Raw genomic sequence first — 18,508 nt, 5'->3', positions numbered from 1 at the left:
TGCCCAGCTCCCGGGAGCCCTCGTGGTTCCTGGAAGGGGCCTCCGGAGCGCGCGGGATCCCGGCGGCGCCGGCTCCGGAGCGGAGCCCGTTGGGTTCCCGGCTGCCCCCCTGCAGCGCGCTGGCCGCGGGCCACTTCTTTTCCATATTTAAAACATCCGTGTTTGCCAAGATAATCATTCTGCCTTGGCAAGCGGTCTAGCAAAGACCGTTAGAATTAAAGTGTAACCATAGAAGTTTTCCGTTTTCTTTCTTAAAAAAAATAAGTCCCCAAACTGCGTGTTTGGGACGATTTAAATACAAGAATAAGTAATGTTTTAACAGATTTTTGTAGGGATTTGGGACAGGCATAGGGGGAGGGCAAAGGAGAGAGCCACAGAAATCTGCACTTCCCGTGTGTGTTTTTGCTGGACTGTGTACATGGAGATAGGTCCAGGGCTTTGATTTCCATAACTCCGGCTGCGTGACCAGCAGAGGGAGCCCAGAATCCCAGAATATGGATTTATCTTGACCGGGGGAGCTGGGGTGAGAAGCTTGGCTTTATAATACAGAGAAATATTGTGGTTATCCTTGGAAGGAGGCGTTGAGTACTACCGATTTACAGTAACTCTGGTGAAGGGCACACGCGAAGCCCTGAAACACCTCCTGCCTTTTAAATGATGAAACTGCATTGCCAATTTTTATTTTGGAATGCTAATCTGAAATTATTTCTCTTTCCCATGTTACCGGCTGTTGTGACTCCATATCATCAACACAGAAAGTAAGTAACATTTTAATTTTTTTTTAATCTTGTTGAAAGGATGCAGGGGTGGGCAAAGTGCTTGTATGTGTATGTGTATATATGTATATGCATATATATACATATAGATATGTATGCAAGACATACCATCAGAACGTTATGAGTGTTAAAGGCATATTGGTATGGACAATGATTCCCATGTATTGCTCTTAGGATACTTTGAGAGCCTAAAGCGACATCACCTGGAAGATGATAAATAGTATAAAAGTATAAAACAGCATAGTAAAAAAGTCAAAAGTGTAAAAGTGGAGGCTGGTTGATGTGGCTGCCAAAGGACACCACTGAATTTCGCCTTGAGCTGCCAGCTCAGCCCATCGAACCCTGCAGTGTCCGCATCCTTATTTCACTTGCAGCTGCAGTTGAGGTGTGTTTTCTTTGGCACCCATTATACCCAAGCTCAGTTTTGAGGAAGGGAGGATATGAGGCTTTGCTAACAGCCCAAATTATTTGGGAATTGCTGCTATCTGTGTGCAACAAGCATTGCAGAAGTTGAAGTGCTTCTTGGCTTGGTAGCTGGTAGGGATTTTGTCGTAAGGCAGCGAGTAGTTTCTATTGTCCACTTGCCAGTTGGCTACAGTCCGAAGATGAAGATATCTGCTGCGAGCCCGGCAGTGGTCATGGCATATTGCCAGGTCCTATATCTTGGGTTCATTCATCTTGTGTCATTTTAATTGCTTAATGACACCTAACAATAAGTGTGGAGTCCAGAATTTCTGGACAAGGATGAGAGAATGATGCAAATCATTGCGTAGACGCACACATAGGGCTGTTTCGTGTCATTTCATGCACGGAGCTTGTCTTCTGTTGCAGAGTCAGCAAGTTCCTCCTGTCTTGAAGAAGAAATCTTAATCTGTGATAGTGTTTCACTAAAAAATCAAGAGCGTGAGATGCTAAATTGCTTCACATTATGTATGTCACCATATGGAAGCAATTATGCAACTAGAATTGCTCTGTTAAATGCCTTGTGTCTTCCACTGGCAAACAGTAATACAATAAGGAAAATACATAGAAGTGTACTCCTTATTCCAAATATGTTTTAAGTAATCGTTAAATTCAACTTCAAAGAAACTTCTTACCATATTCTGTGCTACTGCTAGCAGTATCCTGTATTTCTACCATACTTACTTTTGTATTCTGATATGGTATTTTATCAAAACCAGATGTGGTTTTGCACTAGTTTGATTTGCACGGAAAAAGTAAACAACAAAAACTCCTCAGAAATTTCATACCGAGTGATCATATTTGGAATACTCATAAAATAGATTTCTATTTGATTTGTTATGTGGTCAACAAGCTGCATTTTTTCCAGTCTTTTTGATTTTGGCTGAAGAATGAGTTCATAAGCTGAAAGTCAATACAGAAGTAGATATTGCAGTAATGTGATACATTAGGGGACCGACAGTAAATAAATTATATTGGACAAGATTTCCTGTCCTGAAGACATTTTATAGCTGTTTAATTTTTACTGGAAGAACAATTATCCCATTATCCATCTTGCCATTAAATTAATATATGTACATTATAGAGCAAATTCTGTTGTAACGGAGCTATTGAGCTCAGCAGAAAATGTCTTCTTGTGGAAGGTGCCAATTTGGAGCCAGTTTTATTTAAAGAAAAAATCAGCCATGCAGTTTTTCAAGGGCTGCCTGTTGTGTTATGGGAGGTGCCTGAACTATTACTGCTGTATATATTTTAATACGGAGCAGTAGTAACTGATGGACTTCTAAAGCCCTGATCCTGGTTTCCAGTGGATTATATAATCAATCCTGAAGTTCTCCGCTACGCACTTAATGTAAAGCACAGGCCTTGTTCCACTTAGCCACAGGAAGAAATTCCACTCGGATGAAGATCCGGGCGCTCCCAGGCTAAACCCCCCCGGGAAGAAGCGGTTTCAGGGTCAGTCCCTGAGTGCACCAGGCAGCAAAGGGGCACGGGGGAAGATGGGATCTAGAAATCTGTAACACTGCTAAATTTCATCTTGAAATTAAATTCAAATGTGACAGTTTTGTGAATAACTCCTTTCCCACTGTTTCTAAGATAAACCTATATCGTTCTCAAAAGTTTATCTGGTATCAAAATGTTTGCTGCTTTTTCTGCTGTATGCATGCATGTATCAGAGATGTGTGTGCAAACACTATTTTGTTCTGTTGAGTTTCTTCTTAAATAGTCTCTTAGCACACGTTCCACGACAGTATTGCATTTAATTACTACCCTGAATGGGTTAACCTCTTCATCTCAAACAATCCTAAGTAGAAAGCATAGTGATTCACAGAAGTATAAATGTACGTATATTGTATGTATAGTAACACATACAGGCCACGTTAGGAGGAGGTTTAACTATATATCACTCTTAATTTTAAACGTGCTCTTCCTGGGCTCTTTATTATTCTTTTGTTGCCTTTCATCCTATGGGATGCAGCTGCCCTTGAATTTGGTACTGTTTTGATCATTCATGTGCAGCAGCCACATTGTCTGTAACGTTTTAAAAATGAGGCTTCGTGGTGTTATTTGCGAAGTAATTCCACATAAATATTTGGACTTTGCTTCTTGCAGAATGTGGGGCTGGTTGCTGTGCGAAGAAAAGCATAATTATAATTCACAGACTTTTAGCCTCGAGCCTAGGGGACAGATGCATATGATTAAGTTTGAAACTGGCCTGTTATTGTAATGTAGATGTTTTCAGGGTTGAGAGAATTAAAAAAAAAAATAGCCAGGCAAGTATGACTTAAAAAAAAATAGATCGAGGGAATAGTTTTACAAGAGGCGCTCAATCTTGGACTGGTTTATTTTTGCACAATTTTATTTTTCAGTGGAACCTCTCCATTAGCCTGCCTGAATGCAATGCTTCATACTAACACTCGTGTAGGTGATGGAACATTCTTCAAAATCCCTGGGAAGTCGGGACTCTACGCGCTCAAAGTAAGTTCCCATTTTTGTGTATAGAAAATACACAGAGCTATTAATCCACTTTATGAATGTCTCAGTAGATATAAAGGTAAACAGATTAGATTCTTTGGAGAGGAAATGACCTGATAGTCCTTCTAACTGCTTTCAGATGTCTTATAAAAGGATTTATAATGAAAGTAAACACTCACTGTTTTATCTTAGAAAGCGTATACATGTTCTTGAATTTGGCATTTGGTGTAAAAAACATGTTGTAGCTCAGCTAAAGTGCTGCTTTTCAGAGCTGTTAACAGAAAGGTCTTTGTTTTGTGAGTAGTGAGCTCAAGAGGATCGCTGACTCTCTCATTAAGTAATTGTATTAACGTTTGATTTTTGCGTGGTAGAAAACTATTTGCAAGTCTAATATAAATCAGCTTTTAATTTCCAGATTGCGCTATTATTTTTGACTGGGAATATAATTGTACTGAGAGAGTCTTGACTGAGTGCTGTTTTTCTTGTTCCTCTTTTTTTTTTTTTTTGATGTACATATGATATTTTTTCATGGACAAAAAGAAAATTGTTCTAAATATATAACCAAACTAGAGTGGCTTCATGATAGGAACGGGGGAATGTGAAGCAGAGGTGAGAAAGAATAAAGTGAGATTGCATGTTTGGGGCAGTCTAAATGTAATCGATTAAATTTGTTGCTGTGGGGGGAAGGATCTTTTGAAATTCGTGGCAGACAAATTACATGTACGGGTTAGACGCAATAAAAACCGTATGCATTTGCCTGTTCCTGTTAACTACAAATTGTACATTTGTGATCGAATTAATGGGTTACAGGAGCTCCATTTTCTAATTTACTAAAACAAATGCTGTTGTTTTGCTTTAAATGTGGAGATATTCTTGGCACAAATCCAGGTATTCACAATCGCTCCCATGCTTGTGGGCTCCAGGTTGCTTCAGCCATTTGAATTCAGGAAACAGGCAAAGGCAAAGAGAAACATTAAAGGATCTGTGTTTTGCTGCAGCACTCTGGACATTCAGCTGGAAGCCTAGCATTTCTAACGGCCAAACAACAAACCTGTTTCTGTTATTAGAGGAAAAAAAAAAAAGTGAAGGAATTTTCATTTTATTTGACAGTTTTCAAATAAAGAGCATATTATGATCGCAAAATAGCTTTGTTGTTTTTCATTTGCAAGTTGTCTTGCTTAAAGGTCTGTTTTAACATAGTCCTCTGAAGCAATTAATTTACAAGTTATTTTATTCTGTATTTTGGAATATAAGCATGCAATACATTGCAAAAATCTATTTTTGGAGATGCGCCAGGATCATGATTGATTTTTTTTTTCATTTTGATTTTAGTTTTCTTTTCTTTTTTGACTGTAGAAAGAAGAATCAACGTGCCCTGCTGATGGAACATTGGATTTAGGATGTGAATCTGAGTTAGATGGCACTGAAATGGCTGAGACAAACAATAATAATGGAGATGAAAATGGTGGTAGGTGTTATTTCAACATCAGAAGTTATGCGGGGGGGAGAAGTAATATTTACCTAACATTTTCATGGTGGGATTTCTAAATTGTGTAAGTAATGCTTTGCGCTCAGTGAAAATATTTTTGATTGCTCTTTACCTGTTTGGGCCTTGTAAAGAAATCTGGGCCATCAAGTGTCTTTATTTGCCTTAGTCGTGTAAAACCTATGAAGTGCTGATGCGGGGACTGTTGTGACTAGACAGGATTTTAGCTCATGTTGTTCCAGACCCCACAGTGCACTAAGTGGCCTTACTTAAAACCTGCAGAGGTTGGACAGATGTTCATAACAGCTCAGTGGGGTCAGTGGGGGTGTGTGTGGGTCCTGGCATAGAACAGGGATTTGTGTCTCTCTGTTTCAGGCACAGATTCTCCCGCTGCCCTGTCAGTATAAAGACATGCTGAGCTATCAAAGCAGGTGAATTCTTTTTCTCTGAAACAATGACAAAATGAAATATTTCAAGCAAATAACAAATGACAACCTTAGAAAGCAGGCATTTCCATTTTTGAGAGCTAATAATTGCACATAAAGAAAACACGGTTCCTAAACCACCTAAAAGTAATAGTGGTGATTATTCTTATTATGAGGGATACACTGCTGTTCTGCTTGTAAAGCGGATGCGTTGTACAAGAATCCAGCTTCCCAGGGCTGTGTGCTGCTGCAATAAACCTTTCCTTGAGCTGTTCTTCCATTGTGCCTACCCCCCTGGAACCTGTCCCACTGCTGGGCTGCAGTCTCCTGCCTGGGATTGCTCTGTGCGTTGCAAGAGGATGTCCTATTTATAACTAGGACATGGAAAGACCTGGTTCGGATCTGTGCTCGGCTTCCTTTCTGATCCTGAGTGACTGACTTAGCTTCTGTGCTCTAGCTGCACAAGGCTGATGTTGCTAGTGCAGTATTGCTCCCCAGCAGTGTTCAAATATTACCAAATACTTGGTGATATTGGTAACAGAATGACCTATAAGTTGTTTTGAAACTAGTGGGGAAGCATATGAAGCCCAATGGAAATGGAAAAGTCATGAATTTTTAATGGCTCTGCTTCTTCGTTTTCTTTGATACATTATGGTTTTGAGTTAAGCAGACTGCACGTGCAGTGTTTTTATGCTTATGTAGTGTATGCTCCATGTATGACTGATTATATGTAAATATATTGAGTTCTTCGGCAATCATCCAAGAAGAATTTGTTGGTGTACACTGCCCAAGTCAGAGGAAGAACCCAGCAGTGAAAAGCAGGGCAAATGCACTTAGACATAGGAAGAGGAAGCCGAAGTTACTAAATAAACAAAAATCATAGCCAAAGCATGCCAAGTATTTACAAACGGCAGGATGTTAATAAGGATGCCGAGATGCCAGAAGTGTCTAACTGGGGGGGATTGTTTTGAAGGAGGTCACTTCTCCTTCTTCACTTCACTTTACAGTAATGGCTTCACTTCTTCACTTTACAGTAATTAGAAAAATACTCCAGCAGTTATGAGAAAATAAAAGGGCAGCTGCGAAAATATAACATTTTTATATATTGGGGTAGAGCATAATTTTCACTTAGATTCTTTTTAAAGCTGAGAGTATTCCCATGCGTCTTTAACAAATCTTGGAAAACTGTGAGGTTTATATAGATAAGAAATAATGTATGTTTATGTATATATCTATATATAATGCAATCAGTGTATTTTAAGAGAGTAAATGAGATGAGAATATTGAGTTTGTATTACATATAAAGGCCAATGCTGAGTGTGATCAATACAGAATTGAAGATGACAAATCTTGTATCTGTCATCTGATACAGAATACGGTTTTATCAAACATGTTTGATAATAACAAGTTTGGTTGATAAAGGTAACTGTTGACATATATTTAGAATTCTATAAGGCATCTGATTTGTGTGTTAATACCTGGCTTAAAAATAGTATCATGCCCAGTCAATGCAGCCAATTTTAAGTGGATTAAAAGCTGCAAATGATTAGATCTGCAAAGGAGTAGGAATCATCATCCGAAGTAGGTATTTCTGCTGCTCTCTTGAGAGATGTGATTTGGCCCCTTTTCTTTCGGTATCTTTTTCAATGCTTTTGGAAAAGCATAAAAATCCTTCCTGATTAAATGTATTGATGAAGCAATAAATAATAATGTTGAGACCCCTCTCGATTGCCCTGGTAAATGATTGCGTTTGGACAGCAAAAATTTAATTACAATTTAAAGTAAAGAAAATAGATCATATTTGCAGTGAAGATATATATTCAGGAAATCAGGAAATCTGAAAAGCACTTAAGGATCACAGTGGAAAGTGAATTGAACATGAGCGAGATGCTCTCACTAATTAGTTCAGTGCAGTTCTTGGGCTGTAACTCTGGTAATATTGATTTAGGAATATAGGAGTGGTTTTTCCTTTGGGTATAGCATTAATTAAATGATTGTGACTGTATTGCATTCATTAGAGCTGTAAGAAAGAATTACGAAACACGAAAAGCAGTTAAGCATTTAGAAAAGAGCTACAAGATCTCCTGGCTGAACAAAGACCTTCCTTGTCCTGAGGAATTTAAGAGGTCCTTTCTAGTTTCCCAAAGATAAGGAGGTGACCTGATCAGTTCGGAAATACTTGAGAAAAGGTATTTCCACAGGCAATATTTCATCTAGCCGACCAGGCGTATCAATAGTTCTTATCTGGTTAATTTTTCAGATTAAGACTTTTTCCCACCCCCCAGCACAGCATTGCCCAGTCTAAAGGCGACGTTCAGGCCAGAACATCTCCGCGCCTTGGAAACGCTCCGGAGTTCAGATGTGCTGTATTCTTAATTGCTTCATTGATTGGATTTTTATGGGGTAGGCTCTAGAAGCTCCAGTTCCGATGGAGGAATTAAATGTCAAGAGAAATTGTTCAGCGAGGATCTAAAAAGTATTCGCTTTTAAGAGAGCAGGAAGCAGAGGATGAGGCTGTAACAGAGGAACTTCAGCAAGAGCCTCCCTGTCTGGGGGCTTTGGATGAGACTCTGCAGACTTCTGAGTCTGCAAGTAGCAGCTGGCATTCAAACGGGGAGGAATTGCATTATTCACCAGCAGGCACAACTGAGCCATTTTATTAACAAATTAATATAGAGATTATCACAGTTCTATATTCATATATAGTGTAAAAATTCCTCACAGTATGTCAGTGTTGTCGAAATACAAGTCAAACAGTTGACTCGTTGAAAGCTGTTGACGCTAGCTTTACTAAACTGGTACCTGGAATGCCCATACCTGTGGATTTTGCAGATGCTGTGCAGAAATCTGCCTTTCCCCACCTTCTTCCCAAGCCATGTGTTAAAGAAACTCTTCGTGTTGCCTTGTTAACCTTGTGCAGAATAGGATTTCAACAGAAACTCTGTAACAATCTTTCATAAATTTTTATAAATCCATTCCACTCAAAAACAGAGGTAGTATGTAAAGATGCAGGCAGTAAGGAAAGTATTAAAATCCCAGTTACTCCTGTCTGGGAAAAGGATGGCTATAAATCCTTTTGCCCATCAGTAGAATATTCTGTTGTCCAAAACACCCGTCCCCAGGGTTTCTGAGAGCAGGGTAATTCATAGAGAGAGCAGCTGATTAGAGACTGTCTTCCCACTGCACTGCTCTTCACCGCTATTCCCAGGTACAATGATCCGATGTGGAGGAGGCAGCAATCCCGCTGCCTGCGCCTTCCCTCCCCATCCCAGTCCAAACACAGGTCCTCAAGCTTGCCCAAATGTGGGGAATCTAATTTCCCCTTGAGACATCGTGGTTCCCAGCACTTCCTAAAGTTTTAGGAAAAGTTTTAGGAAGTTTTCCTAAAGTTTTAGGAAAATGAAATGAAAATGAAGTGGCTGAATTCATTTCTGATGCAGTTTTCTTAGAGGTGGTAGACGGAATGCTGGGAGATAGAGGATCAGATTCACGCCGAATCCTGGAATTTGGCATTTGCAGCTGCTGTGCTTTTGAACACCTTGTGCTTTCTGCACTACGAAGCCGTTCAGCCAAGTCCTGTGGGGAGGAACGAGTATTCACCATTGCTTGAGAGCTGAATCCACATTTAGATATCCACTTCCTTTGCACGAATGGAATTTGTGGCCGTTCAGGAAAACCTGTCGTTCTTAGCACTCTGTTCCTTGGGAAAGCCAGTAGAGGATTCTGGTGAATATGTCTGGAGTACGTGGCAACATCGGCGTGCACGGTAGGGTCTTCGGAAGCAAAAGCAGCTGCTAAAGGAAGAGTTGGAGAATATTTTGAGTGCTGGCTGACACGAGAGATTCAGTTTTTCATTTTTTCCCCTTTTTTCTTTCATCTCTCCACAAATATCTATAAAAATACTGTATCTGGGGTTGAGCTTAGCTTTCATGAGTCTCATTGCCATGAAGGGGCAAGAATGAGGAGATGCTGTGGAGTTTCAGGGAGAAATCCTTCTCATCTGCTGTGTTTTGCTGTGTAGTGGAGTTAATGGGTGGAATCGGTGGCTTAGTGATGACTGCCTATATTTTTTAGTGGTAATTGTTGACTTCTTTTGGCGTAGTCAGTTTTCAGGGATTCACCAAATGTTTGGGCCTAAAAGTAGGCAGAATAGAATGTGATTCAATGTGAGTTACAATCCCAGTGATGTATTTGTGATGTCTTCTCCCCCTCAAAAAAGTCGAATGTTACTCCTCATTTCAAAATGCTGGTTTTGGCTTCCAAAAAGAGTATCACAGTTACAGAGTTGCCCTTGCTGTATGCATCTGTTTTTGCATAATTGGTGAACTCGTACAATTAACGACATCCCAGGTTGGTTTTTGCTTTTGAAACAGTCACGCTCTGAACTGTTCAGAATTTGCAAGTTGGGCTCTAGAGATCAAAGAATGATTTAAGTAAATTGCTTGATACATCTGTATTGGCAAACGGTGACCATTTATGTCAATACAAGTATTGATCGGTGTCACCCAGAGAAAATATTGAATTTTATGGATGTTTTAGAGAGATTTTGTGTGCTTGTTTTTCTAGAGCAGTTCTCTGTGTAGTTTCATACCTCAAGTGTCCGTGTATTTTATGCTTGAGATAGACTATGGTCTTTAGCATATGGTAGCAATATTAATTAGTGTTTTGTAATGTGGCCATTAGTAAACAATCCTTCACTTCTGCTGTGGTTTCTGTAACAAAGAAGGAAGTGAACTGCTGTTGATTTTACTGGTTTGATTTTAAATCAGTATGGGCTGGCTGGAATGAATCAATTGTGTTATTTATTTGGGGAAAATAATCCCCTTAGAGCGCTCCAGGAGCTTTTCTGCCTATCTAGTTACATAAATCTGTTTATAATTATTCCTAATAACTTTTAGTGGCAATGAGACAGTAATTTTAAATTGTATTCCTGTAAAAATTATTTCTTTGAAGAAACTTACATTCTAATATATTTTGTGGGGCTATCATAATTTTGGGGGGAAGTTAACATAAAAACTCATATAAAATTTGTGAGATGTCCTATAAAATTCAAAATTAAAAGACACTTTTGCAGACTCCTGTAAAGCGTAGCTTTCTGCCAAAATTATCATTGCTGGTCTTGGAAAAATGGAGGGGAGAAGTGGTTTTTTCTGTTGTTTTTCTGTTTGTTTTTAAGAAGGTTACCAAAGGTGTTTTTAACATGCTTCTCTTACGCCCTGTAAAAACTCACTAAGGAGTCTTATCGTGAGAAACCCAGCTGCTCTTCTAGCTCATAACCCTGCACTTTATGATTTAATAGTTGCCTTTTGCTTTATTCCTTTGCTGAGTCCTGGCCCTTGGAAGAGCTGATTTAAAATCGGTACTAGTTGTTCTCCACTAACTGGAATTGCTGGCTGGAAGCTTCATATTGCTCTTGTTTTCTTCTACCATGGTGAATCCTCTTATTTGTTACTCAAATTTTTCCTTAATCTGTTGCATTCTTTCTGGATTCTTCTCTTCCTCCCATTCAGTTTATTTTTTCACAGACTTTTCTCATTAAACTTCCTTCTAGAGGACAAGAATCTTGCAATATTCATGTATCTTCACTGCTCATGGACAAAGTGGTTCCAGCTTTCCAATGCTGGGTATATGTACCAGGACCATTAGCTCTTCTTGAATTGGTTTTTCAATTGCTATTTGCTTTGTTTATCGCAGTAGAATGAAAAACATTGTAAACTCCAGGGTTTTTTTTTTCCAAGAGGACTATCACTGTTCCCTTCATATACTGACACAGTTTTCTGTTACATTTTTCCTTATTCCACTTCTGCCTTGTTCAGAGAAAAGCAGTTGTACCCTTTCCATATAAATGAATGAATAAATAAATAAAATTTTCTATAGTCACAATCACTGTAGAATAGTGAGAGTTTGGCTTGAGAGATTGATTTAAATAACGAATTTAAAAAAAAATGCTTTAAGACCTAAATTCATTGTTTTGAATTTGTATTTAATTTCATAAAGAAATGTTTATTCATGTTGTTTGGTAAATAATAAACATTTTTCTTTGTCACTAAATAAAGCCTGTATATCCATTTTGGTATTACTTTTGCTAGCAAGAGAATAGCCTGTTTATGCTCTTAAGCTAAAAATTAGCATAATATATTCAGATTTTTAATATGTATAGCCAGTATTGTTGAAAAACAGGTACTGGTATATTGTATGTATTAGATGGTTACGTTTGTACCTGGATTAAAACAGAAATTTAATTGAAACGTGGAAATGCCAGTATTTAAAGTAGCTTCTCACTATTCTAAGCTACAAGGAATATGAAGGAATATATTTATTATGAATAAAATATTTTATAAAGCAAGTATCATTTATAGTTAATAAATGAAATCTAATCACTCTGTCCTTTAGAATTTGTAAGCAGTAGATTCCAGCCTCATGTAGCTATTTCTTTAATCATAGACTACAGGAAGGGCAAGATTTTTTGTCCTCGGGTTGCCCTTTTTTTCCAAAGCTCCAAAGAAACCTATTTTTGAGTTGTGCTAATCCGAACCAGTTTACAGTGCGTTTCTCCTCCTGTAGTTGCAGAAGAGATGACATTATGGAAAGCTACTTTCTGACTTCAGCAGGGTTTAGTCCCAGTAACTTCACCAATTAGAGTGATCCCTTTTCCTTGATTTAACTTCTTTGTCATTTTTTAATGAATCAAAAGAAACAAAAACACTGATAATAATATTCTATTTAATGTTGAAGTCATGATCAAAAGAAGCAGTATGGCCTGGAACATGTCATAACTTCACTTTTAAATTTAAGAGGTTGTTATTGAAATAAAAACAAATGCAAGCACAAAATGAATGTAGAATTATCTTGATTTCTGACCCTTGCAGGGTCGAGAACCACCAGTTAGTGTGGCCATGCCTCTGTGACAAACCTTAGAGCCAAAGTGAATAGGGGAGACCTCGGCATAATGTCTCCAAACAGAGCCACAACAGTCAGAACTGCCCGTTTGGATAAGAAGGTAGTAGGAGTCCTAGTCATCCCAGAGAGTAGAAATCCATTTTCATAGCAGGTTGGGGACAGGTAACCGTGTCCTAGTTTGCATTCTTTGCCATTTTCACACGTGTTCTGTCCTAGTCTCCCCAGCTTTGGCCTTTGCTGTCCTCCCAGTAGCTCTGCTTTCTCCTTCAGTTCTTTGACTCTCAGACTTTGCCAGAAAACATAGTAGAAACAAACAAACTCTTTTTAAAAGAAGAGACCAAACGGAACCTGGGTAATTTGGCATGACAGGTTTTTATTCTGGTGTGGGTGTTTTCGGTCACAGGAGCAGGGATTGCAGAGATTTAGAGGATATAAAATAGATAGTTTGTTTTCTGCTGATGCTCTACTGCTCCTTTATGCCAGCTTTTTTGATAGTAAGTTTTGCTCATCAGCTGGAAAAGACTGTTCCAAACCGGATGATGCTGTACGTAAAGAACCCCCTCAAATATCAGACACCATAGGGGCTAATATTGGTTATAAATCTCGTGAGAAAACTGACTTTGTCTTATCTAGCGATGAAAATTCGTTATCTACTATGAAAATTATGTTGACACAATGTCAATGTCATAAAACAAAGTATATTCTCCGAGGTAGGTATTCTGGATTTATCCTTGCAATAAGGAAACAAATATTTAATATGTTATCTTATGGAGGCCTTTAATTATTGATAGTTAAATTGTCTCACAAATATAAAGAAAAAGCCATTTAAATATTTAGTCTATGAGGCATTGCTGAAAACAGAAGAATATTGAATGCAACTTTAGGTGTCTGCCCATCCGATTGAAGGATGGGAGGAGAAAAACAGGCAAACAAAGAGCTAAAATTATTCCTGGCACATGTCTGTGCAACTTGCTTTGAGGTTCTTCAGGCTGCTTTGAGTTAGATGTGTTGACTACGGCAAACCTTGGAAAACCACACGCAGTTGCAAAGCATTATGAGGAAAATATGTCAGCATGTGGAGCAGCTTCGAGCAGCGGGCTGGAAGACAGGCCTTGAATTGCCCCAGCACAGGAGAATGGGAGAAAACGGCCCAATTTGGGCATCCACGTTAATGCTGGTTTAGCTTGGCTGTCTTAAATCACTGGTGAGAATAACAGTAATGAAAGGCTTTAAGGGTGGAAAGGGCTTTTTTTTACCATCTTTTTACAGTGTTTTTGTCAAGTATGCTGGCTACCAAGATTAATAGGATCCTGCAGCTATTTTCATAGTTTTCAAGTCTATTAAATAAAGCTGGGTTTTTAAAAGCAATTAATCATATTTCCTTAAATTTTTCACCAAGAGACTTTTTCAGTGTCTCAAATAGCATGTATTCCAGAAGCCGTTTAAAGCAAGTACTGTAGTATTTATTCATTAGAACATGTATTATTAAAAAGGCTGACAAATAGCAGTGTGTATTGCATGAGAGACCAGGATTCCTCTTTGCAGGCTATTCCAGTCCACCCATTAAACAGGCGAGTGTGTGTTCTTACCAAGAAGTGCTTATAAAATAGATTAGTCTGGCTCCAAAGAAGCCATTACAATTTGTTCTGAAGTTACATATTTATAAATATTTGTACAGCACAGGTCATCAGTATCTCTTGTATAACTACACCTTTAGAGACACAATAATGCATTAAAAATGTCTTGGGAAGGAAAAGAATTTTAGTCTAGCTTCTGTGGGAAAACCACGGATAAACTATTTCAGTTACCTTGCAGGACCTGGAAGGCAAAATATGCAGGGCCTCCAGAACTGCACAGAAAGGATATGATGAGGTATAAATATTCGTGCAGCAAAGCATTTATTTAGAACATGGCCAGGTTCTCAGTTCATTTGGACTTCAGGATTAGCTGAATTTTATACCTGACTCTTTGTTTTCCAGGTACTGGCTTATTTTTTTGGCATTTTTTTTCATGACTCTCCAAGATACATAGGAAAGATAACCCCATAACAGTATTTTTTTTTTCTTTTTATAAAGTTTGCCCAAAGCAGACATCTGAAGAAATGTCTTCCAATCGTGATTCAAGCCTTACTAATGCACCCGTGCAAAGCAAGCTAGTATCTTCCTTCCAGCAGCACACAAAGAAAGCACTTAAACAGGTAAGCTGGTATTGCCTGAGCCCGAGGTGCCTTTTCACTGCCTCAGTACTACACGAACGAGAGATCAGCGGGATTTCAAGGTGTTTCTGCGGGGATTTTAACACTTTGTCTAGCTGTGCATTGAGGGGGGAGAGGGGGCTGCTGCTGCAGTCCTGCTATTTGCAGTATTTTTGAGGTTTTTCTTAAATGCTTTTCAAGTAGAATTGTTTGTGTTGTCACATCCCCAGTTTTCTTATGTAAGCATTCATGTTGGAAATTGCAAGTTAGGCTAAAAAGAAAAGAATTTAGGAAGAATTACAGTTAGGTATTTCTGCTGCTGTTCATTTTTTCTGTATAGTCTGTTCAGTAAAATATCTTTTACGTACTGTACCTGATAACTGCAGTGCATAAATTGGGGGGCTGGGAGGGAATCACATTTTTGAGCGAGCTGTGATTTTGAATGATTTAGGTAGCACAACAAACAGTAAAGCCTTTAAAATTAGCTTGAGTATTCAAAGTCAGATAGTAACTGAGAGCTTAACAAAGTGAAAACTACCCTTCTAACAGTACCACATTAGCTCAAGTTACAGCAGATGAAAAAAGCTTAAAAATGATCATTCAAAAAAAAAAAGCCACTATCACCTCTCAATTTTCAATATGTAGAGATTATTTCAGACTCATAAAGACTGTGAAAATGACATACAACTTTTCCAAACATTTTAGTATAATGAGATGGTGTTGCTTTAATTTTTCTCCTAACTGTTCTCGTGGGTATGTGCAACTGAGGTATAGTATTTCACAGGGTATGTTATTGCAGAGTTACTGAATTAGGCTTCAGTTAAGCAAAGCCTGTCCACATCTCAAAACACTTAGGTATTTGCACTTAATTTTTCATGTCATTTGAGTTTAAATGCTCTAAAATAGGTAGACCTCAATCATCCACGTAAGGTTATCTTGTACCTACAGGCTTCGAGGACTGGGGGGAATTGTTTAATTAGGGTTTCAGGTCTGCTTAGTCAGGAAAACTGAGCTGTAGGCAAGAAGCAGCTCGCTCTGTGGATGGCTGTGAAAAATATGTGCAACTTTGGGGGAACTTTTTCTTTTATGTGCATCTGTTGTGCTACGTGAGCTTCCTTGGGACCGGGGAAGGGCAGAAGGGACGGAGAAAGGAGAGCGAAGCCACTTAAGTTTGTATAACTTGTACTATAACTTGTATAAACTGTTTAAACCCTGCGACTTTGTCACTTAGCAGCTTTGTAGCACTGGGGATAATTTAAAAAGGGCAAACTAATCAAAGTAGCTTAATTAATATATAAAGTCATAACAATGATGGGAATCTGAAAACATTCCCTAGGGCAGCTGGGTTAGATGAACATCAGAAAGTTAAGCAATCAATAGTAAGAAATCAGTTTTAATTAAGTAGATGGTAATTAGATCTTGTACTTCAGGTTATGAGATTATTATTACAGCTCTCACTAAAATGTTTTGTCTATGAACAGTATTTTGCAAATGGACATTTGTATCATGGGGTAGTTTGAATGCATTTGCTATTTATTTAATAATATTGCAATATAACCATAAGTATAAATAACACAAACATATAGCAAGATAACAATATAATAACAATATAGTGATGTTATTATGCATGCTGCTGATTTCAGTTGGTATTGTAAATCTTGTAGCAAAGGTGAATAAATTTTAACAGTGATTTCATTTATAAAATTACTGTTGGAATTTTATTCTTCTTTCCATTCGCCATTCTTTCTATTGTGTTTATGGATACATAATACATTTAATTTGTATGAAGAATAGCCTGTAGTTCTTGATACACAAGAGGATCTAAGCAGCTTTATGCAGTATCCCTCCAACTTGCATTAACTTACGGGTTCAGTTCTGAAGTAGCAGAAGATGAGCCATGATCATGCTCTCAGCTACAAACATTTATACTCTATAAACATGTGCATATTGTATATATGTCATAATGGACTCTTCCCATTATCCTGTTGCCTTTTTTTTTTTTGTATTACTAAACAGCCCTCACAGATTGAAAAGCTATAATATAGTCTTTCAACCATTGTTATATTTACTTAAGAACAACGACTTCAGCTAATTAACTTGATCTTGTGTGTATTTGTCAAGTGAGAGGCAAGCTGACAGTGTGAAGTACTGCTGAATATTGGAGCTAGAATGGGAAGATTTTCTCTGATGCTTGTGTTGTTTGTTAACTCATTCTATCCATGTGCCATTCTGTTTAAATATTTTATGCTGGATTTATCTATGATTTGACTGTTTTAAAGAATTGTAGAGGTTATTCGAGGTTTAGATTGCAAAGAGTAATATCACATTTTCATTTAATTATCAGCATTTTGAGATATTCCCATGAGGCAAATTAGTAACAATATTGGATTTCTTGAGCTGAGCTTGGAGGACAGGGCATTTTCTGAGCTCTGGCTCTGGATCTTGGCTTTTCCCACGTAGCACTGGCACGGGGACGGTCCCCAAGCACTGGCATGGGGAGCAGTGCGGGGGGACGTTGCCACCCCACGGGACCCTCAAGGGTCTGTGACAGGTCAGACCACATCTCCTCACCTGCCCAACACAGGCTGCCCTTCTAGCCTGGGAGCTTTCCAGCCTCACGACCATTCCTAGTGTCCCTGCTGGGCAAAGACATTTTGAGCATTTCATCACTGATATATGTTTCATTTTTCATTTTTGAAGGACTTTCAGGTTTGCTCTTGAATAGTATCTGAGTACAAACAAAATATCCCCCACTCATGAGTGTTTAGACAGAAAAGTGTGTGCTGTAGAACTGCATTTTGTGCTTGGCTTTCTGATGGCAGATTTGAAAGATTTCTGTTTCCCTTCTGCTTTTGGGAGTGAGTGGGTATGTGTCCCCAGCCATTGCTTATCCAGTACCTTTGGAGAAGGGGTGGGTGACTTGCTGTCACTCCCGTCAGTACTGATCAGTTCCATACTGATTTGCTTCATTTTCACACTTGAGAGTTTTGGCATGTAGATTCGTGTAAGGACATCTTCCCAGGAAAGTACTGAACTACACCTGCATCTGCTAGTGGTGGTCACAGCCTTGTGTGAATTATTCTTGCTCTGGACAAGGCTAACTCAAGTATGGACATCAAGTCATGGCATAGTATCTACCCTGCCTTTCTGTGGTCAAGTTTCTCTTCCGTTGACTTGGGGTGATACTTTTTTGGAAGTCTTCTCTATGTACAGATTGGGCTATCTATCAAGATGTTCTTGGAAGATGTTCTTGTTTCTCAGAAGAAATTATTATACCTGCAAACTGGCCTCATGTAGGTAACACTGAGCATGTGTGAAAATCCAGGACCTTGAGGTGGTATTAGTGTCTGGTGGACTCTCATAGCCGAGTGTAAGAGCATCTTGTCCATCAATGTACCAGTTGTTTCCTGGGGCAGTGCCAAGAGAGAATAAAGAACTCGAAGACGCAATGTAACGATGTCTGGGATGATAGTAGACCTTCCAGACATGGAAGAAAAGCCTACCTCACTTTTGGCACTTGGAATCAGCACCAAGATGGGTTCCCATAAATATTCTTTTGGGAGAAGAGAAGGACACTTCCATTCAGACTCAGAATCTGAATACAGACCAGGACATGTCTGAGACTGTGCTGGGCATCCAGATCTCTTTGTAGAGACAGAAACTCCAGAAACAGCAGCCAAGTGGGTTTGGGAGGAGAGAAGCTCAGGAAATAAGGGAGTCTACACAAGGTATGTTATTGCTGCTGTTTTGTTTTGTTTTTCCTACTTTGGGCTTTGTCTGCATGCGTGGT

General features: G+C 38.8%; 1 protein-coding gene across 1 annotated transcript in view; it reads left to right on the top strand.

The window, feature by feature from the left end:
* The first annotated feature begins 3,607 nt into the window (after nucleotides 1-3,607).
* Nucleotides 3,608-18,508, top strand: part of ASXL3 (ASXL transcriptional regulator 3) — a 383,284-nt gene continuing 368,383 nt past the window's right edge. Inside the window, exons 1-3 of the mRNA XM_088536351.1 lie at nucleotides 3,608-3,716; nucleotides 5,070-5,181; nucleotides 14,600-14,721. Of these exons, the coding sequence (XP_088392477.1) occupies nucleotides 3,639-3,716; nucleotides 5,070-5,181; nucleotides 14,600-14,721 (312 nt within the window). The 5' untranslated portion in view covers nucleotides 3,608-3,638. The remainder of the gene's footprint in view (nucleotides 3,717-5,069; nucleotides 5,182-14,599; nucleotides 14,722-18,508) is intronic.

Source organism: Tinamus guttatus, unplaced genomic scaffold (assembly GCF_059628265.1).
Source record: "Tinamus guttatus ecotype Peru unplaced genomic scaffold, ASM5962826v1 Tinamus_guttatus_pri_ptg000659l, whole genome shotgun sequence".
Classification (NCBI taxonomy): Eukaryota; Metazoa; Chordata; class Aves; order Tinamiformes; family Tinamidae; genus Tinamus; species Tinamus guttatus.
Note: the sequence above shows the minus strand (reverse complement) of the source record. Positions and strands in the feature narration are given on the sequence as shown.